The following is a 22,500-nucleotide window of genomic DNA, read 5'->3' as shown; positions in this document are numbered from 1 at the left end:
AGAGGCAGTAGAGATGACCAGGGATGTTCTGTTGATAAGTATGTGAATTGACAATTTTACTGTCGTGTGTGTGTGTGTGTGTGTGTGTGTGTGTGTGTGTGTGTGTGTGTGTGTGTGTGTGTGTGTGTGTGTGTGTGTGTGTGTGTGTGTGTGTGTGTGTCCTGCGTGTGACTGTGTGCGTGTCTGTGTGTTTGTGTGTGTGTGTGTGTGTCCTGTGTGTGACTGTGTGCGTGTCTGTGTGTCCTGTGTGTGTGTGTGTGTGTGTGTGTGTGTGTGTGTGTGTCTGTGTGTTTCCACCTGAGCTGGTTGATAGCTCCAGTACAGTACCTTGGTTGTTGGCGGCGTGTTTGTGTGTGTGTGTGTGTTTCTGTGTGTGTGTGTGTGTGTGTGTACCTGGGTTGCTGGCGTGCTCCAGGTGTCCCAGTGCAGTCTGCTTGGTGATGCGATACACCAGTTCTCCAGGCTCACTGTCCTGGTCTGTAGCTGACAGCTGGAGAGTAGTCAGCTTCTTCACTGAGTTCTCATCAACCACCAGACCTTTATTCATTACCACAGAGGGGGGCAGGTGGTCCTCTAGAGGGGCGAGGGAGGGAGGGAGGGAGGGAGGGAGGGAGGGAGGACAGAAAGAAAGGAAGAAAGGGAGGGAGGGAGGGAGGGAGGGAGGGAGGGAGGGAGGGAGGGAGGGAGGGAGGGAGGGAGGGAAGGAGGAAAGGAAAGAAGGGAGGGAGGGAGGGAGGGAGGGAGGAAAGGAAAGGGAGGGAGGGAGGGAGGGAGGGAGGGAGGGAGGGAGGGAGGGAGGGAGGGAGGGAGGGAGGGAGGGAAGAAAGAAAGAAAGAAAGAAAGAAAGAAAGGGAGGGAGGGAGGGAGGGAGGGAGGGAGGGAGGGAGGGAGGGAGGGAGGGAGGGAGGGAGGGAGGGAGGGAGGGAGGGAAGAAAGAAAGAAAGAAAGAAAGAAAGAAAGAAAGAAAGAAAGAAAGGGAGGGAGGGAGGGAGGGAGGGGGAGGGAGGGAGGGAGGGAAGGAGGGAGGGAGGGAGGGAGGGAGGAGGGAGGGAGGGAGGGAGGGAGGGAGGGAACAAAAGAGAACAAATAGGAAAAGGGAAATTAAAACCTGAGGGTGGAAACCGTGTCTCAATAAACCACTGGGAAGCCTTGAACAGACCAGAAGGATGGAGCAAATTGTCAGCCATTGACAGTTTTTGGTGGACTGGACCACTGGCTAAGATTCCAAATGGTGCAGAACCCACTGCTCCACTGTGTTACTACGATAGTCTATCCCGTGCGTCCCCTACGTCAGATACCACATGCCTAGTACACTTATGAATAAAGATGGGTTCATACCAAGTACATTGATGAAGAAATACTGGTACCTACCTAGTACACTGATGAAGAAAGACTGGTACATACCTAGTACACTGATGAAGAAAGATGGGTACATACCTAGTACATTGATGAAGAAATACTGGTACCTACCTAGTACACTGATGAAGAAATACTGGTACATACCTAGTACACTGATGAAGAAATACTGGTACATACCTAGTACACTGATGAAGAAATACTGGTACATACCTAGTACACTGATGAAGAAATACTGGTACATACCTAGTACACTGATGAAGAACTACTGGTACATACCTAGTACACTGATGAAGAAATACTGGTACATACCTAGTACACTGATGAAGAAATACTGGTACATACCTAGTACACTGATGAAGAAATACTGGTACATACCTAGTACACTGATGAAGAAATACTGGTACATACCTAGTACACTGATGAAGAAATACTGGTACATACCTAGTACACTGATGAAGAAATACTGGTACATACCTAGTACACTGATGAAGAAATACTGGTACATACCTAGTACACTGATGAAGAAATACTGGTACATACCTAGTACACTGATGAAGAAATACTGGTACATACCTAGTACACTGATGAAGAAAGACTGGTCGATCAGTTTGTTGCCCTCTGGATCCACCAGGTTGAACTTGAAGGAGACGCTCCCTCCTTTCTCTCCCTTCTCATGACTGTACTCCAAAAGACCTGCAACACACACACGCACACACACACAGAGGGTTAGGGTCAATTCAATATCGTAAATGAATCATAATTCATCTCAAGAACTTTCAAGAACTCTGAGAAAGTCACAGGATATTTTTCCTTGAAGAATATTGAATAAGTGAAAATGATGAGAGAGCAAGAGAGCGAGAGAGAGAGATACCTTTGTTGACCTCCTCCTGTGTGAAGCTCTTGACAGGTCCTTTAACAGACATCTTGTCCTGTCCTCCTCCTCCTTCTTTAGAAAGCTGTAGTCTTCCCAATGGAAGATCTTTGGTGAGGATGTACCTCAGCTTCAGGCTATCTGAGTCTGAATCTGATCCCTTCAGGTTCTGTTCAGTAATCTTAGCCGCTGAGCCTGAGGGGAGAATGGGTACAGTAGAAGTCAGGATACGCCAAAGAACACAACGTAAGACAGCTAGATCAGCCTTTCCCAATCTGTTGTGCCAGTATCCCCAAATCTGTACATTTTGACACCATCTCAGAACTGTAATACCTGACTCAACAAGTCATCAACAAGCCCTTTCAGAGTTGAATCAGGTGTGTTCCTACCCAGTCACCATGGAGACATGTGAAGCCTGGCGCAAGACAAAAACCCTGTTTGTCCCTGTCCTTACCTGCGGAAACTGTTTAAGGTCACGCAAGGTCCACACAAACCCAAGAGCGTACCTGCGGAAACTGTTTACGGTCACACAAGGTCCACACAAACCCAAGAGCGTACCTGCGGCCAGCTGCAGGCCTCTATTCACAGTCATCCTTGGTCCTTCGCTCTTCCTGACGTCTATGGTGAAGGTGAGCCGTCCGGTGGCGACGTGGACGCCGTCGGTCAGAGAGAAGGCGAGCTCGTCACTGCCCCCGCTGGCCGCGTCAGGGGTGTACACCAGAAGCAGGTCGACCACGTCCTGGTAGGTGAACGTGGACCCCTGAGACAGGATCCGACCGTTCTCCAGAGGCTGGGAGTAGAACTGGCGTCTACGCAGCTTACCTGAAAACAGCACCGCGGTGGTACAGAGTAGTAATTAATAATGATAGGGGTGTGTCTTGTTTATTTAGCCCTCTTCGTGACACTCAAAGACACTTTACATAAGGCAAGCAACAACAAAAAAGGTAGATAGATGAAATAACTAAAAGTAGATGGGGTCACATATCTTCCTCACTGGAAGGTCTTGAATCCCGGCACCTGCGTACCAGCGTATGTGCATCGATGATGAATGTGTTTTGCGCTTCGCAACGTCGTTTAGCAGAAGCTGTCTGGCAAGCAGACAGTGGAGAGGACAGTAGAAAGGCCTCGATAGCCTTCATAGGTTTTTAGTTTTATGACGGTGTGACAGGGGCTTTATGGGAGGGTTTATGTTGCTTTTATTGCCTGCTGGTTGTGAAGAATGAGTCGCTGCAGGATCCTGACAGTACAGGGACAGTTAGTGGGACAGATGGAAGGATGGAGGGACAGTTAATGGGACAGATGGAAGGATGGAGGGAGAGTTAGACGTTAGAATGGAGAGATGGAGGGAGAGTTAGATGGTAGAATGGAGAGATGGAGGGAGAATTAGAGGGTAGAATGGAGAGATGGAGGGAGAGTTAGATGGTAGAATGGAGAGATGGAGGGAGAGTTAGATGTTATAATGGAGAGATGGAGGGAGAGTTAGACGGTAGAATGGAGAGATGGAGGGAGAGTTAGAGGGTAGAATGGAGAGATGGAGGGAGAGTTAGAGGGTAGAATGGAGAGATGGAGGGAGAGAATGGAGAGATGGAGGGAGGTTAGTAGAATGGAGAGATGGAGGGAGAGTTGGAGATGGAGGGAGAGTAGAATGGAGAGATGGAGGGAGAGTTAGAGGGAGGGACAGAGAGAGAATGGAGAGATGGAGGGAGAGTTAGAGGGTAGAATGGAGAGATGGAGGGAGAGTTGGAGGGTAGAATGGAGAGATGGAGGGGAGAGTTAGACGGTAGAATGGAGGGAGATGGAGGGAGAGTTAGATGGAGGGAGAGTAGAATGGAGAGATGGAGGGAGAGTTAGAGGGAATGGAGAGATAGAATGGAGAGATGGAGGGAGAGTTAGAGGGTAGAATGGAGAGATGGAGGGAGAGTTAGACGGTAGAATGGAGAGATGGAGGGAGAGTTAGAGGGTAGAATGGAGAGATGGAGGGAGAGTTAGACGGTAGAATGGAGAGATGGAGGGAGAGTTAGATGGTAGAATGGAGAGATGGAGGGAGAGTTAGACGGTAGAATGGAGAGATGGAGGGAGAGTTAGATGGTAGAATGGAGAGATGGAGGGAGAGTTAGATGGAGGGAGAGTAGAGATGGAGAGATGGAGGGAGAGTTAGAGGGTAGAATGGAGAGATGGAGGGAGAGTTAGAATGGAGGGATGGAGGGACTGAGGAAGATAGATGGAGGGATAGCTAGAGGGATGAATGGAGGGACTGGAGCGAGAGTTAGAATGGAGAGATGGAGGGAGAGTTAGAGGTAGAATGGAGAGATGGAGGGAGAGTTAGACGGTAGAATGGAGAGATGGAGGGAGAGTTAGAGGGTAGAATGGAGGGACCGAGGGAGAGTTAGAGGGATGGACGGATGGAGGGAGGGAGAGTTGGATGGATGGAGGAAGGGAGAATTAAAGGGACGGATGGAGGGATGGATAGAGGCAGGGAGAATTAAAGGGAGGGATGGAGGGAGCAGCATTTGACACTGACTGTCGGGCTGTTAGAGTTAAAGTGTGTGTGTGTCCCCGTACCGTAGGGAGAGGTTGCTTGGTGACGGTGATGATGATGTCGTTGTCTGGTGTGTCCTGGTCCAGGACGTTGAGAGAGGAGTTAGTGATGACCACTCCTGAGTTCTGCTCCACCTGGACTCTGTTCACTGATACCACTGCGGCTCCATCTCCTCCTTAGTCTGCTGCAGGAACACACACACACACACACACACACGTGCACACACACACGCACAGGTGTAAAGTTTAGCATACACACATGCAAGAAAACATACACACAAGGCTCAGGGTGGCAGGTAGCCTCGTGGTTAAAGGGTTGGACTAGTAACTGAAAGGTTGCAAGATTGAATCCACTGAGCTGACAAGGTAAAAATCTGTCATTCTGCCCCTGAACAAGGCAGTTAACACAATGTTTATAGGCCGTCATTGTAAAAAAGAATTTGTTCTTAACTGACTTACCGAGTTAAAAAAAAAAATGTTTTTAAATCATCACCTCAGGTGCTCGAGCAGACAAAGGGATGCATTTTTATGCAGATTAAAAATAAATAAAAATAAATGTATGGACAATAAAATCCTGGTGTAGTTATCACAGGACAATAAAATCCTGGTGTCGTTACCACAGGACAATAAAATCCTGGTGTAGTTATCACAGGACAATAAAATCCTGGTGTAGTTATCACAGGACAATAAAATCCTGGTGTAGTTATCACAGGACAATAAAATCCTGGTGTAGTTATCACAGGACAATAAAATCCTGGTGTAGTTATCACAGGACAATAAAATCCTGGTGTAGTTATCACAGGACAATAAAATCCTGGTGTAGTTATCACAGGACAATAAAAACCCTCAACCTTGTCTGAAAGTTTTCTTTGTGAACTTTGCAATAAGTTAAGAGTTAATTATATTTATATATATATATATATTTTTTTATTTTACCTTTATTTAACCAGGCAAGTCAGTTCAGAACACATTCTTATTTTCAATGACGGCCTGGGAACAGTGGGTTAACTGCCTGTTCAGGGGCAGAACGACAGATTTGTACCTTGTCAGCTCGGGGGTTTAAACTCGCAACCTTCCGGTTACTAGTCCAACGCTCTAACCACTAGGCTACGCTGCCGCCCCATAATAACATGGTATTTGTATAAATACACAACATACATATTTAAAATATGTGTAAAACTAAGCATGCTGATAGGATGGATTTTCAGTCTTTGCATTCATAGATCCATTTATGAATCTCAATGTATCAAACCAAGTAACAGGTCTGCTGTGTGTCTTAAGGATTGTAGCTTTAATAATTATGTCTACCAGTATATCTGTAGTAGTAGTAGTAGTAGTAGTAGTAGTAGTATTGTCTACTAGTATATCACTGATGTAGTAGTAGTCGTAGTAGTAGTAGTATTGTCTACCAGTACATCACTGATGTAGTAGTAGTAGTAGTAGTAGTATTGTCTACCAGTACATCACTGATGTAGTAGTAGTAGTAGTAGTAGTAGTAGTAGTAGTAGTAGTAGTATTGTCTACCAGTATATCACTGATATAGTAGTAGTAGTAGTAGTAGTAGTAGTAGTAGTAGTAGTAGTAGTACTATTGTCTACCAGTATATCACTGATGTAGTAGTAGTAGTAGTAGTATTGTCTACCAGTATATCACTGATATAGTAGTAGTAGTAGTAGTAGTAGTAGTAGTAGTAGTAGTAGTACTATTGTCTACCAGTATATCACTGATGTAGTAGTAGTAGTAGTAGTAGTATTGTCAACCAGTATATCACTGATGTAGTAGTAGTATTGTCTACCAGTATATCACTGATGTAGTAGTAGTAGTAGTAGTAGTAGTAGTAGTAGTAGTAGTAGTATTGTCTACCAGTATATCACTGATGTAGTAGTAGTAGTAGTAGTATTGTCTACCAGTATATCACTGATGTAGTAGTAGTAGTAGTAGTATTGTCTACCAGTATATCACTGATGTAGTAGTAGTAGTAGTAGTATTGTCTACCAGTATATCACTGATGTAGTAGTAGTAGTAGTAGTATTGTCTATATCTATGTTGACAGAAGGCCTATATCACTGATGTAGTAGTAGTAGTAGTAGTATTGTCTACCAGTATATCACTGATGTAGTAGTAGTAGTAGTAGTATTGTCTACCAGTATATCACTGATGTAGTAGTAGTAGTAGTAGTATTGTCTACCAGTATATCACTGATGTAGTAGTAGTAGTAAGTAGTATTGTCTACCAGTGGTATCAGTGTTCTGATGTAGTAGTAGTAGTAGGGAGAGTATTGTCTACCAGTATATCACTGATGTAGTAGTAGTAGTAGTATATTGTCTACCAGTATATCATTGTCTACCAGTATATCACTGATATAGTAGTAGTAGTAGTAGTAGTAGTAGTATTGTCTACCAGTTCTTCGGGCTATCACTGAAAAACAGGGTTTACTTTGCAGTATAAAGACTAGTAGTAGTAGTATTGTCTACCAGTATATCACTGATGTAGTACAACTGGCCCTAGGGAATATAATAATAATATATGCCATTTATTCTGATTCGCTTTTATCCAAAGCGCTCTCACTCTCTCAGTCATGTGTGCATACATTCTCATTCATATGGGCTGGTCTCTCCCTCTTGCTCTCACCCACTACTTTCCTGGCTCACTTTCTCTCTCTCTTGCTCTCAATTCAATTCAATTTAAGGGTTTTATGCTCTGAGAAACTGTTTAGCCAAAACAGAAAATTGGACCACACAAAAATGAACAGTAAATATTAAATATAATATATTAATATAATATAAATAAATAAATAATAATAAATGAACAGTAAATCACTAAATATAATATATAATAATATAATATAAATGTTACACTCAAAACTTTCTACCAGTCATATCACTGATGTAGTAGTAGTAGTAGTATTGTCTACCATATATCTTCTCTCACTCTCACACTCATTCTCTCACTCTGACATTCACACTCATTCTCTCACTCACACTCAACACTCACTCCTCTGTCTCTCACTGGACCTCACTCACTCTATGTCCTGACATTGAAGGCAGTGTTCTGTCTGACTGGACCCATCACTGATGTAGAAGGAGACACTCATGTCCTGACTAGTGGTGGTCAGTGTTCTGGACGTTCTGAACGTCTCACTCTCACTCTCTCAAGATGTGGTCAGTGGTCAGGTCGTCCATGGAGAAGGGAACCTCTGGACTGATAACGAGGGTATTTGAACCGCCTCAACTCAGCCCACTGGGAGACAGAGGACGAAACCAGAATGTGGAAGTGAGATCTCACTTCAGGGTTAGATCAGAAACATCCAAGACTGATGACATCATGTAGAAATACTACAGGCTAATAGATATTAATTTCTATTTCAACGGGGAATTCTCAGGAGGAGACAACGTTCTCTCAACTGAAGACCAGTTCTTCGGCTAATCTCACATCACGGATGAAAAACAGGGTTTACTTTGCAGTATAAAGACTTTTCTGCAGGCCTCCTTCCACTGTCATCAGTGTTGTTTCATATGTCTGTAGGTACTGTATTACTGTACCTCTGCTTATATTCACACTGCTCTGCCCAGGACAACTGGCCCTTATGGGAAATATAGGTTTATTACATTGAATTCATCTCTCTCTCTCTCTCTCCTCTCTCTCTCTCTCTCTCTCTCTCGCTCTCATTCTCACTCTCTCTCTCTCACTCTCTCATTCTCTCTCTCACACTCACTCTCATTCTCTCTCTCTCTCTCGCTCTCATTCTCTCTCTCTCTCATCTCATCTCTCTCTCTCTCTCTCTCTCTCTCTCTCACTTTCTCTCCCTCTTGCTCTCACTCTCTCACTTTCTCTCTCTCTCACTTTCTCTCTCTCACACTTGCTCTCAATTCAATTCAATTTAACACTCACTTTTATTGGCATGAGAAACATATGTTTACATTGCCAAAGCAAGTAAAATTGTTAATAAACAAAAGTGATTAAAAAAATGAACATCACAAAAAATGAACAGTAAATATTACACTCAAAACTTTTCCAAAATACATTTCATTTGTCATATTATATCTATATACATGTTGTAATGATGTGCAGATGCTCTCTCACACTCGCTCTCTCTCTCACACTCACTCACTCGCTCACTCACTTTCTCTCTCACACTCACTCTCTCACACTCTCTCACACTCACTCTCTCACACTCACTCTCTCACACTCACTCTCTCTCTCACACTCACTCTCTCTCTCACGCTCACTCTCTCTCTCACACTCACTTTCTCGCTCTCTCACACTCACTCTCTCTCTCACACTCACTCTCTCTCTCACACACTCATCCCTCTCTCACACTCACTCTCACACTCACTTTCTCTCTCACACTCACTCTCTCACTCTCACTCTCTCTCTCACACTCACTCTCTCTCTCACACTCACTCTCTCTCTCACACTCACTCTCTCTCTCACACTCACTCTCTCTCTCACACTCACTCTCTCTCTCACACTCACTCTCTCTCTCACACTCACTTTCTCTCTCACACTCACTCTCTCACACTCACTCACTCTCTCTCTCACACTCACTCTCTCTTTCACACTCACTCTCTCTTTCTCTCACACTCACTTTCTCTCTCACTCACACACTCACTCTCACACTCTCTCTCTCTCACTCACTTTCTCTCTCACACTCACTCTCTCACACTCGCTCTCACTCACACTCGCTCTCTCACACTCGCTCTCTCACACTCGCTCTCTCACACTCTCAATCTCACACTCTCACAGTCTCAGGATCTAAGGCTTTATGTTGTAGATGAGTGTTGTCTTTGAAAGAGACATGGTGTCTATCACCAGACCACTGAAGAACCAGGCGGTAAATATCTCCACTAGGGAGGTCTGCTGTCAAGATGTTCCACTATGTTGTATATTACTGATATGCAGAGTGTACACCCCCCACACACACACACACGCTCACACACACACCCACCCACCCCCACACCCCCACACACCCACCTCTTCGTCTCGTGTTCTCAATGAAGCCATATTTGGGCGAGCTGATCATCCACACCAGCAGGTCCTTCTTGGGTGTGTCCAGATCTGATACAATGATGTGATTGGTTGACAGCTGGACTCGTCCTCCTTCCTGGACCTAGATATACATAACATAGAAAGTTGCAGAAGATCTCAGTATGCAGATACAGCATTGGAGAACACTTCTAGGACAACTGGGATGAAATCAACAACAAACTAGATTGGTCCAAACACACCAAGACAGTCGTGAAGAGTGCACGACAAAGCTTATTCCCCCTCAGGAAACTAAAAAGATCTGGCATGGGTCCTTAGATCCTCAAAAGGTTCTACAGCTGCAACATCGAGAGCATCCTGACCGGTTGCATCACTGCCCGGTAGGGCAAATGCTCGTCCTACGACCGCAAGACACTACAGAGGGTAGTACGTACGGCCCAGTACATCACTGGGGCAAAGCTGCCTGGCATCAAGGACCTCTACACCCGGCGGTGTCAGAGGAAGGCCCTAAAAATTGTCAAAGACCCCAGCCACCCCAGTCATAGACCGTTCTCTCTACTACCACATGGCAAGCGGTACCAGAGTGCCAAGTCTAGGACAAAAAGGCTTCTCAACAGTTTTTAGCCCCAAGCCATAAGACTCCTGAACAGGTAACCAAATGGCTACACAAACTATTTGCATTGTGTGCCCCCCCCAACCCCTCTTTTACGCTACTGCTACTCTCTGTTCATCTTATATGCATAGTGACTTTAACGATACCTACATGTACATACTACCTCAATCAACCTGACTAACCGGTGTCTGTATGTAGCCTCTGCTACTTTTATAGCCTCGCTACTTTTATAGCCTTCTGTGGCTCAGTTGGTAGAGCATGGCGCTTGTAACGCCAGGGTAGTGGGTTCAACCACCCATCGTAGAATGTATGCACACATGACTGTAAGTCGCTTTGGATAAAAGCGTTAGCTAAATGACATATATTATTATTATTATTATTATTATTATTATTATTATTATAGCCTCGCTACTTTTATAGCCTCGCTACTGTTAGTTTCAAATGTCTTTTTACTGTTGCTTTATTTCTTTACTTACCTACACACACACACACACACACACACACACACACACACACACACACACATTTTTCGCACTATTGGTTAGAGCCTTTAAGTAAGCATTTCACTGTTGTATTCGGCGCACTTGACAAATAATTTGATTCGATTTGAAATTACCCCTAGATAGCTACTGATCTTTACAGTGAGGATTGTGAAAGGTAACTCTGATCACAGATCAGTAACTAAGATCTTTACAGTGAGGATTGTGGAAGGTAACTCTGATCACGGATCAGTCACTAAGATCTTTACAGTGAGGATTGTGGAAGGTAACTCTGATCACGGATCAGTCACTAAGATCTTTACAGTGAGGATTGTGGAAGGTAACTCTGATCACAGATCAGTCACTAAGTGCAACATCCACCCCAGGACTATTTCTATTATATCATGTAGTACAGCATGGCCTGCCAGTCCATGTTATTGAGGGATTGCTTAAGAGCAGCGGTCTAAGGCACTGCATCTCAGTGCTAGAGGCGTCACTACAGACCCTGGTTCAATTCCAGGCTGTATCACAACCGGTCGTGATTGGGAGTCCCATAGGGCGGCACTGCCCAGCGTCATCCAGGTTAGGGTTTGGCCGGGGTAGGCCGTCATTATAAATAAGAATTTGTTCTTAACTGACTTACCTAGTTAAATAAAGGTTAAATAAATAAAATTATATATCATAATAAGGCCAGAGGGGGTGTAGTATATGGCCAATATATCACGGCTAAGGGCTGTTCTACTCACGACGCAACGCAGAGTGACTGGATACAGCCCTTGAGCCGTGATATATTGGTCATATACCACAAACCCCCGAGGTGCCTTATTGCTGTTATAAACTGGTTACCAACGTCATTAGAGCAGGACAAATGACGGGTATGACAAAACATATACCACGGCTTTCAGCCAACCAGAATTCAGGGCTCGTACCAACCAGTTTTATAATGTATAATATAGACCACGTTCCATAGAATTAGAGTGACTAGAACAGACATAGAATTAGAATGACTAGAACAGACAGAATTAGAATGACAAGAACAGACAGAATTAGAGTGACTAGAACAGACAGAATTAGAGTGACTAGAACATACATAGAATTAGAATGACTAGAACAGACATAGAATTAGAATGCCTAGAACAGACATAGCATTAGAATGCCTAGAACAGACACAATTAGAGTGACTAGAACAGACATAGAATTAGAATGCCTAGAACAGACATAGAATTAGAATGCCTAGAACAGACAGAATTAGAGTGACTAGAACAGACAGAATTAGAGTGACTAGAACAGACATAGCATTAGAATGCCTAGAACAGACAGAATTAGAATGCCTAGAACAGACATAGAATTAGAATGCCTAGAACAGACATAGAATTAGAATGCCTAGAACAGACATAGAATTAGAATGCCTAGAACAGACAGAATTAGAATGACTAGAACAGACAGAATTAGAGTGACTAGAACAGACAGAATTAGAGTGACGAGAACAGACATAGCATTAGAATGCCTAGAACAGACATAGAATTAGAATGCCTAGAACAGACATAGCATTAGAATGCCTAGAACAGACATAGAATTAGAATGCCTAGAACAGACATATCATTAGAATGCCTAGAACAGACATAGCATTAGAATGCCTATAACAGACATAGCATTAGAATGCCTAGAACAGACAGAATTAGAATGACTAGAACAGACATAGCATTAGAATGCCTAGAACAGACAGAATTAGAGTGACTAGAACAGACAGAATTAGAGTGACGAGAACAGACATAGCATTAGAATGCCTAGAACAGACATAGAATTAGAATGCCTAGAACAGACATAGAATTAGAATGCCTAGAACAGACACCCTCCATTCCAATATCAATTTCCAATGTCAGAGGTTCTATTTCTGTTCTGCTCATGTATGTTACATTGATCGACCCTGACTCCTTCACATCACAGTGAACACACACACACACACACACACACACACACACACACACACACACACACACACACACACACACACACACACACACACACACACACACACACACACACACACACACACACACACACACACACAGCGTTAGACACTGATCCACTGAGGGTTGCATCAGCTGTGTTGCTTGGTGTTGCTTCATATGTTGCAAACAGTATCTCTTTGTTCTGTTTCCTAGCAACTGTCCAAACAAGCTGAGTAGTGTGTGTGAGTGTGTTTTTTTATGTGTGTGTGTGCACGTGTGTGTGCGCATACATGTGGGTGTGTGTGTGTGCACGTGTGTGCGTATGTGTGCGTATGTGTTCGTGTGTGTTCGTGTGTGTTCGTGTGTGTTCGTGTGTGTTCGCGCGTGTGTGTACCTTGATGCCACTGCGGACAGTGACCACTGGAGGCTGTCTCTTCATGGAGGTGATGGTGATGGTACACATCTGGTTGTCAAGGCGATTGTTTTCACCGTCGTAAACAATAAAATGGAAGATGTCCGTCACCGGCTGATTTCCTATCTCAAAGGAAGTGATGTAGCTTGTATGGCAGGAAGGAAATGTGAGCTTTAGTGAAGTTCATCCCAAAACAATAACATGTTTTACCCAAAACCAGCGCAAAATAATCCCTTGTTTACTATTAACAACAACAACAACAATGATGACATGACATATTGAAAGACATAACATACTACAAGTTTACTGTAACATGAACACATTATAAGGGCTAATACATGCTTATAACAAGTCATAAATCATTATAGCTATCGATTGCTTTTAAGAAAAGTCTCTTTCATGAACGATGATCTACAGATTAGTGGTGGAAGATTCTCCTCACACTAATAAAACACGTTATACATGCAGATCTATATCTCTATATCTGATCTATATCTGATCTACGTCTCTATATCTGAGCTATATCTCTTTATCTGATCTACGTCTCTATATCTGATCTATATCTGATCTAGATCTCTATATCTGATCTATGTCTGGTCTATATCTCTATATCTGATCTATATCTGATCTATATCTGATCTACGTCTCTATATCTGATCTACGTCTCTATATCTGATCTACGTCTCTATATCTGATCTATATCTGATCTACGTCTCTATATCTGATCTATAACTGATATATATCTCTATATCTGATCTATATCTGGTCTATATCTCTATATCTGATCTATAACTGATCTATATCTCTATATCTGATCTATATCTGGTCTATATCTCTATATCTGATCTATATCTGATCTATATTTGATCTAAGTCTCTATATCTGATCTTTATCTGATCTAGATCTCTATATCTGATCTATGTCTGGTCTATATCTCTATATCTGATCTATATCTGATCTATAGTTGATCTACGTCTCTATATCTGATCTATATCTGATCTATAGTTGATCTACGTCTCTATATCTGATCTATAACTGTCTATATCTGGAGAACGGATCTGAACACATCTAACATCCTCTAACTCTCACAGTGCAACACCGATATGAAGACTAATGGTGTATATAAAGCCCTTTAAAAACCAGCGAAAGGTACCTGAATAAAATATAATATTTTGCTAATTCTCATTAACACAGAAAGGCAGTCTGGTAAGTTTATCAAAAACAAGTGATTTAAACCCACAGCCCCAGAGGTGTTTGCTATAATATTAGCCTAGTGTGCTAATTTGCATCAAGGCTAATCAGAGGCACATTATGGGGATGAAGTCCCAAGGCCTAATTTTCATTTTCATTTTGATGCCTGGTTTTCATTGTGTGTGTGTGTGTGTGTGTGTGTGTGTGTGTGTGTGTGTGTGTGTGTGTGTGTGTGTGTGTGTGTGTGTGTGTGTGTGTGTGTGTGTGTGTGTGTGTATGTATGTATGTATGTGTGCGTGTGTGCATGTGTGTGTGTCTTGCAGGTGGTTGATACTTAATGTTCGCTAATTAGACATGCTAATTGAGCTAAGCTGTTTGTGCTTTCCCATATCGTCGCTAAAACACACTAAATCTTTTTCTACCGTTTCTATTGTATAGTAGGAGTGACAGAAGATAGAAGCCATTACTTTTACAGAAACCTTTTCGACTAAGTCACTACTTTAAGTCTAAATGAGAATTGCTCTCAATTAAATAACTTGGACCGAAAAAAAAAAATCTAAATTATTTTGAAATAAAAATCTACACGGCAGAACAAATGGTCTTAATAATGACTTCAATATTAACATTGGAGCAGTTAGAAATGGATACCAGAATGTGAAGTGGACAACAGAAATAACTTTCAACCTGTCCAGTTCTTTACAGATCAGTACAGGTAAAGTAGAAGCAAACAAGGAGAGGAAGCTACTTTAGATTACTTTCTCCATGGTGAAAGAGGAGTACTCTGTCATCCTCTCTCTCGACCTGCCTCTCTCTCTCTCTCTCTCTCTGCCTCTCTCTCTCTCTCTGCCTCTCTCTCTCTCTCTGCCTCTCTCTATCTGCCTCTCTGCCTCTCTCTATCTGCCTCTCTCTATCTGCCTCTCTCTATCTGCCTCTCTCTCTGCCTCTCTCTCTCTGCCTCTCTCTCTCTCTCTGCCTCTCTCTCTCTCTCTGCCTCTCTCTATCTGCCTCTCTCTATCTGCCTCTCTCTATCTGCCTCTCTCTACCTGCCTCTCTCTCTGCCTCTCTCTCTCTCTCTGCCTCTCTCTCTCTGCCTCTCTCTCTCTGCCTCTCTCTACCTGCCTCTCTCTACCTGCCTCTCTCTCTCTCTCTGCCTCTCTCTCTCTGCCTCTCTCTACCTGCCTCTCTCTACCTGCCTCTCTCTCTCTCAATCTGCCTCTCTCTATCTGCCTCTCTAATCTGCCTCTCTCTAAATATTACTCTCTGCCTCTCTCTGCCTCTCTCTCTCTCTGCCTCTCTATCTTCCTCTCTCTCTCTCTCTCTCTGCCTGCCTCTCTCTATTTGCCTCTCTCTATCTGCCTCTCTGCCTCTCTCTATCTGTCTCTCTCTCTCTGCCTCTCTCTCTCAATTCAACTAAATTCAATGGTTTTATTGTCATGGGAAACATATGTTTACGTTGCCAAAGCAAGTGAAACAGATAATAAACTAAGTTTAAATAATCCGTAAAAAAGAAATGTACAGTAAATATTACACTTCACAAAAGTGAAGAACAGAGACATTTCAAATATCATAATATGTATTCGCTCTGTCGGTCTATGTGTTTAATGGAACTGGCTCTACCTGATCCTGTGTTTGTTGATGTCGTCCAAGGTGAAAGAGGAGTACTCTGTCATCTCCTGGTGCTCTGAGTCTGACCCTGTCCTGGTCAGGATGCCGTACATAGGAACTGACACCAGCTGAATACGTATCTTCTCATCTGGAGAGGTGTCGCTCTGCAAAATATGATCACATATTTCATGATACAGTACCGGTCAAGTTCACCTTAGGACCTATGCTACCAGTCAAGTTCACCTTAGGACCTATGCTACCGGTCAAGTTCACCTTAGGACCGATGCTACCAGTCAAGTTCACCTTAGGACCTATGCTACCAGTCAAGTTCACCTTAGGACCGATGCTACCAGTCAAGTTCACCTTAGGACCTATGCGACCAGTCAAGTTCACCTTAGGACCGATGCTACCAGTCAAGTTCACCTTAGGACCGATGCTACCAGTCAAGTTCACCTTAGGACCTATGCTACCGGTCAAGTTCACCTTTCAGGACCTATACTACAGGTCAAGTTCACCTTAGGACCTATGCTACCGGTCAAGTTCACCTTAGGACCTATGCTACCAGTCAAGTTCACCTTAGGACCTATGCTACCAGTCAAGTTCACCTTAGGACCGATGCTACCAGTCAAGTTCACCTTAGGACCTATGCTACCAGTCAAGTTCACCTTAGGACCGATGCTACCAGTCAAGTTCACCTTAGGACCTATGCTACCGGTCAAGTTCACCTTAGGACCGATGCTACCAGTCAAGTTCACCTTAGGACCTATGCTACCAGTCAAGTTCACCTTAGGACCTATGCTACCAGTCAAGTTCACCTTAGGACCGATGCTACCAGTCAAGTTCACCTTAGGACCTATGCTACCGGTCAAGTTCACCTTAGGACCTATGCTACCAGTCAAGTTCACCTTAGGACCTATGCTACCAGTCAAGTTCACCTTAGGACCGATGCTACCAGTCAAGTTCACCTTAGGACCGATGCTACCAGTCAAGTTCACCTTAGGACTTAGGACCTATGCCTACCAGTCAAGTTCACCTTAGGACCTATGCTACCAGTCAAGTTCACCTTAGGACCGATGCTACCAGTCAAGTTCACCTTAGGACCTATGCTACCGGTCAAGTTCACCTTAGGACCTATGCTACCGGTCAAGTTCACCTTAGGACCGATGCTACCAGTCAAGTTCACCTTAGGACCTATGCTACCAGTCAAGTTCACCTTAGGACCTATGCTACCAGTCAAGTTCACCTTAGGACCTATGCTACCGGTCAAGTTCACCTTAGGACCTATGCTACCGGTCAAGTTCACCTTAGGACCTATGCTACCAGTCAAGTTCACCTTAGGACCTATGCTACCGGTCAAGTTCACCTTAGGACCTATGCTACCGGTCAAGTTCACCTTAGGACCTATGCTACCAGTCAAGTTCACCTTAGGACCTATGCTACCGGTCAAGTTCACCTTAGGACCTATGCTACCGGTCAAGTTCACCTTAGGACCTATGCTACCAGTCAAGTTCACCTTAGGACCTATGCTACCGGTCAAGTTCACCTTAGGACCTATGCTACCGGTCAAGTTCACCTTAGGACCTATGCTACCAGTCAAGTTCACCTTAGGACCTATGCTACCGGTCAAGTTCACCTTAGGACCTATGCTACCGGTCAAGTTCACCTTAGGACCTATGCTACCGGTCAAGTTCACCTTAGGACCTATGCTACCGGTCAAGTTCACCTTAGGACCTATGCTACCAGTCAAGTTCACCTTAGGACCTATGCTACCAGTCAAGTTCACCTTAGGACCTATGCTACCAGTCAAGTTCACCTTAGGACCTATGCTACCAGTCAAGTTCACCTTAGGACCTATGCTACCAGTCAAGTTCACCTTAGGACCTATGCTACCAGTCAAGTTCACCTTAGGACCTATGCTACCAGTCAAGTTCACCTTAGGACTACCGGTCAAGTTCACCTTAGGACCGATGCTACCGGTCAAGTTCACCTTAGGACCTATGCTACCGGTCAAGTTCACCTTAGGACCTATGCTACCAGTCAAGTTCACCTTAGGACCTATGCTACCAGTCAAGTTCACCTTAGGACCGATGCTACCAGTCAAGTTCACCTTAGGACCTATGCTACCAGTCAAGTTCACCTTAGGACCTATGCTACCGGTCAAGTTCACCTTAGGACCTATGCTACCGGTCAAGTTCACCTTAGGACCTATGCTACCAGTCAAGTTCACCTTAGGACCTATGCTACCAGTCAAGTTCACCTTAGGACCGATGCTACCAGTCAAGTTCACCTTAGGACCGATGCTACCAGTCAAGTTCACCTTAGGACCTATGCTACCAGTCAAGTTCACCTTAGGACCGATGCTACCGGTCAAACGTTTTAGAACACCTGCTCATTCAAGGGTTTTTCTTTATGTTTATTTCCTACATTGTAGAACAATAGTGAAGACATCAAACCTTTTTTTTCAAAGCTGTCATCAAGGAAAAGGGTGGCTATTTGAAGAATCTCAAATCTCAAATATATTTAGATTTATTTAACACTTTTTTTGGTTACTACATGATTCCATATGTGTTATTTCATAGTTTTGATGTATTCATTATTATTCAACAATGTAGAAAATAGTAAAAAAGAATAATAATTTGAATGAGTAGGTGTTTGAATACTGTACACTACCGGTCAAAAGTTAACACTCAGGTGTGTTTACTAACAGTATAACCCAGGTGTGTGTGTGTTTACTAACAGTATAACCCAGGTGTGTTTACTAACAGTATAACCCAGGTGTGTTTACTAACAGTATAACCCAGGTGTGTGTACTAACAGTATAACCCAGGTGTGTTTACTAACAGTATAACCCAGGTGTGTTTACTAACAGTATAACCCAGGTGTGTTTACTAACAGTATAACCCAGGTGTGTTTACTAACAGTATAACCCAGGTGTGTTAACTAACAGTATAACCCAGGTGTGTGTACTAACAGTATAACCCAGGTGTGTTTACTAACAGTATAACCCAGGTGTGTTTACTAACAGTATAACCCAGGTGTGTTAACTAACAGTATAACCCAGGTGTGTTTACTAACAGTATAACCCAGGTGTGTTTACTAACAGTATAACCCAGGTGTGTTTACTAACAGTATAACCCAGGTGTGTTTACTAACAGTATAACCCAGGTGTGTTTACTAACAGTATAACCCAGGTGTGTGTACTAACAGTATAACCCAGGTGTGTTAACTAACAGTATAACCCAGGTGTGTTTACTAACAGTATAACCCAGGTGTGTTTACTAACAGTATAACCCAGGTGTGTTTACTAACAGTATAACCCAGGTGTGTTTACTAACAGTATAACCCAGGTGTGTTTACTAACAGTATAACCCAGGTGTGTTTACTAACAGTATAACCCAGGTGTGTTTACTAACAGTATAACCCAGGTGTGTTTACTAACGGTATAACCCAGGTGTGTGGACTAACGGTATAACCCAGCTGTGTTTACTAACAGTATAACCCAGGTGTGTTTACTAACAGTATAACCCAGGTGTGTTTACTAACAGTATAACCCAGGTGTGTGTACTAACAGTATAACCCAGGTGTGTTAACTAACAGTATAACCCAGGTGTGTTTACTAACAGTATAACCCAGGTGTGTTTACTAACAGTATAACCCAGGTGTGTTTACTAACAGGAGAATGAGGTAACCCAGGTGTGTGTACTAACAGTATAACCTGAGCTCACTCCTCGTGTTTGACTAACAGTATAACCCAGGTGTGTTTACTAACAGTATAACCCAGGTGTGTTTACTGACAGTATAACCCAGGTGTGTTTACTAACAGTATAACCCAGGTGTGTTTACTAACAGTATAACCCAGGTGTGTTTACTAACAGTATAAGAGCCCAGGTGTGTTTACTAACAGTATAACTCCCAGGTGTGTGGACTAACCAGGCTGTAACCCAGGTGTGTTAACTAACAGTATAACCCAGGTGTGTTAACTAACGGTATAACCCAGGTGTGTTTACTAACAGTATAACCCAGGTGTGTTTACTAACAGTATAACCCAGGTGTGTTAACTAACAGTATAACCCAGGTGTGTTAACTAACAGTATAACCCAGGTGTGTTTACTAACAGTATAACCCAGGTGTGTTAACTAACAGTATAACCCAGGTGTGTTAACTAACAGTATAACCCAGGTGTGTTAACTAACAGTATAACCCAGGTGTGTTTACTAACAGTATAACCCAGGTGTGTTTACTAACAGTATAACCCAGGTGTGTTAACTAACAGTATAACCCAGGTGTGTTTACTAACAGTATAACCCAGGTGTGTTAACTAACAGTATAACACATTTCTTGGTGTGTTTACTAACAGTATAACCCAGGTGTGTTTACGGAACAGTATAACCCAGGTGTGTTTACTAACAGTATAGCCCAGGTGTGTTTACTAACAGTATAACCCAGGTGTGTTTACTAACAGTATAACCCAGGTGTGTTTACTAACAGTATAACCCAGGTGTGTTAACTAACAGTATAACCCAGGTGTGTTTACTAACAGTATAACCCAGGTGTGTTTACTAACAGTATAACCCAGGTGTGTTTACTAACAGTATAGCCCAGGTGTGTTAACTAACAGTATAACCCAGGTGTGTTTACTAACAGTATAACCCAGGTGTGTTTACTAACAGTATAACCCAGGTGTGTTTACTAACAGTATAACCCAGGTGTGTTTACTAACAGTATAACCCAGGTGTGTGGACTAACAGTATAACCCAGGTGTGTTTACTAACAGTATAACCCAGGTGAGTTTACTAACAGTATAACCCAGGTGTGTTAACTAACAGTATAACCCAGGTGTGTTTACTAACAGTATAACCCAGGTGTGTTAACTAACAGTATAGCCCAGGTGTGTTAACTAACAGTATAACCCAGGTGTGTTTACTAACTGTATAACCCAGGTGTGTTAACTAACAGTATAACCCAGGTGTGTTTACTAACCGTATAACCCAGGTGAGTGCGTCTGATGACACTAGTACTTTTTTCAGGAACCTCCATGGACAGCAGGGCCTCTGGGTCTCTCCTGGGCCCGTCGCCCCCGACGCCCAACACAACCACCTGTACCACCGCCGTCGTCATGGAGAAGCCGTCGGTAACGGTAAAGGTGATGGCGTCCTCGTCGGTGGAGAGGCCAGAGTGTTCGTACTGCAAAACGTTATGGGTCACGTCACTGAAGGAGAACGTGTCACCTGGAGGGACAAAGGAGTAGAATGATACTGTTAAATAAATACAACTGTTATGTTATTCTTAATGGTCTAGCTACCTACTGGTCTAGCTACCTACTGTTACTGGTCTAACTACCTACTGTTACTGGTCTAACTACCTATTGTTACTGGTCTAGCTATCTACTGGTCTAGCTACCTACTGGTCTAACTACCTACTGTTACTGGTCTAGCTATCTACTGGTCTAGCTACCTACTGGTCTAACTACCTACTGTTACTGGTCTAACTACCTACTGTTACTGGTCTAGCTAACTACTGTTACTGGTCTAGCTAACTACTGTTACTGGTCTAGCTACCTACTGTTTCTGGTCTAGCTACCTACTGTTACTGGTCTAGCTAACTACTGTTACTGGTCTAGCTACCTACTGTTACTGGTCTAGCTACCTACTGTTACTGGTCTAGCTACCTACTGTTACTGGTCTAGCTACCTACTGTTACTGGTCTAGCTACCTACTGTTACTGGTCTAGCTACCTGTTACTGGTCTACTAACTACTGGGTCTAGCTACCTACTGTTACTGGTCTAGCTACCTACTGTTACTGGTCTAGCTGGTTACTAACTGCCTACTGTTACTGGTCTAGCTAACTACTGCTGGTCTAGCTACCTACTGTTACTGGTCTAACTACCTACTGTTACTGGTCTAGCTACCTACTGTTACTGGTCTAGCTACCTACTGTTACTGGTCTAGCTACCTACTGTTACTGGTCTAGCTACCTACTACTGGTCTAGCTACTGTTACTGGTCTAGCTACCTACTGTTACTGGTCTAGCTACCTACTGTTACTGGTCTAGCTACCTACTGTTACTGGTCTAGCTACCTACTGTTACTGGTCTAGCTACCTACTGTTACTAGTCTAGCTACCTACTGTTACTGGTCTAGCTACCTACTGTTACTGGTCTAGCTACCTAATGTTACTGGTCTAGCTACTACAAATAGGTACTAAAGTTATTGCAATAATTAGTTATAATTTATAACCAGCTAAAGAGTGCTTATAGAGTACTAAGTAACAATGTTATTTTGTCTTGTTGATTCAATGGGCATGATCCCACCATACAATGAATTTTTACAGCAATAACACATCTTGCCTGGGTTTAAGCTAAATCACACTAGTCTAACTAACCCCCACTCTTGTTCTTCTATATCATTCGGTGACACTTTGTCTTTCAGTGAGTTATTGTTCTCTTTGTCTGTGTTGACTCTGCTTCTCACCAGTCATCATCTCAGTCTGTGAGT

The 22,500-nt window shown here is 43.2% G+C and overlaps 1 protein-coding gene across 1 annotated transcript in view; it reads right to left on the bottom strand.

The window, feature by feature from the left end:
• LOC118379418 (extracellular matrix organizing protein FRAS1-like) overlaps positions 1-22,500 on the bottom strand; it is a 420,646-nt gene that overhangs the window by 92,071 nt on the left and 306,075 nt on the right. Inside the window, 12 exon segments of the mRNA XM_052479627.1 lie at positions 394-573; positions 1,933-2,052; positions 2,231-2,425; positions 2,789-3,060; positions 4,803-4,938; positions 7,778-7,877; positions 7,879-7,994; positions 9,743-9,878; positions 13,193-13,355; positions 16,019-16,170; positions 20,987-21,234; positions 22,477-22,500. The exon segment at positions 22,477-22,500 is cut by the window's right edge and continues 105 nt beyond it. Of these exon segments, the coding sequence (XP_052335587.1) occupies positions 394-573; positions 1,933-2,052; positions 2,231-2,425; positions 2,789-3,060; positions 4,803-4,938; positions 7,778-7,877; positions 7,879-7,994; positions 9,743-9,878; positions 13,193-13,355; positions 16,019-16,170; positions 20,987-21,234; positions 22,477-22,500 (1,842 nt within the window).

Source organism: Oncorhynchus keta, chromosome 25 (assembly GCF_023373465.1).
Source record: "Oncorhynchus keta strain PuntledgeMale-10-30-2019 chromosome 25, Oket_V2, whole genome shotgun sequence".
Taxonomy (NCBI): Eukaryota; Metazoa; Chordata; class Actinopteri; order Salmoniformes; family Salmonidae; genus Oncorhynchus; species Oncorhynchus keta.
The sequence above is the reverse complement of the archived record's forward strand: the minus strand, read 5'-3'. Positions and strand labels throughout refer to the sequence as shown.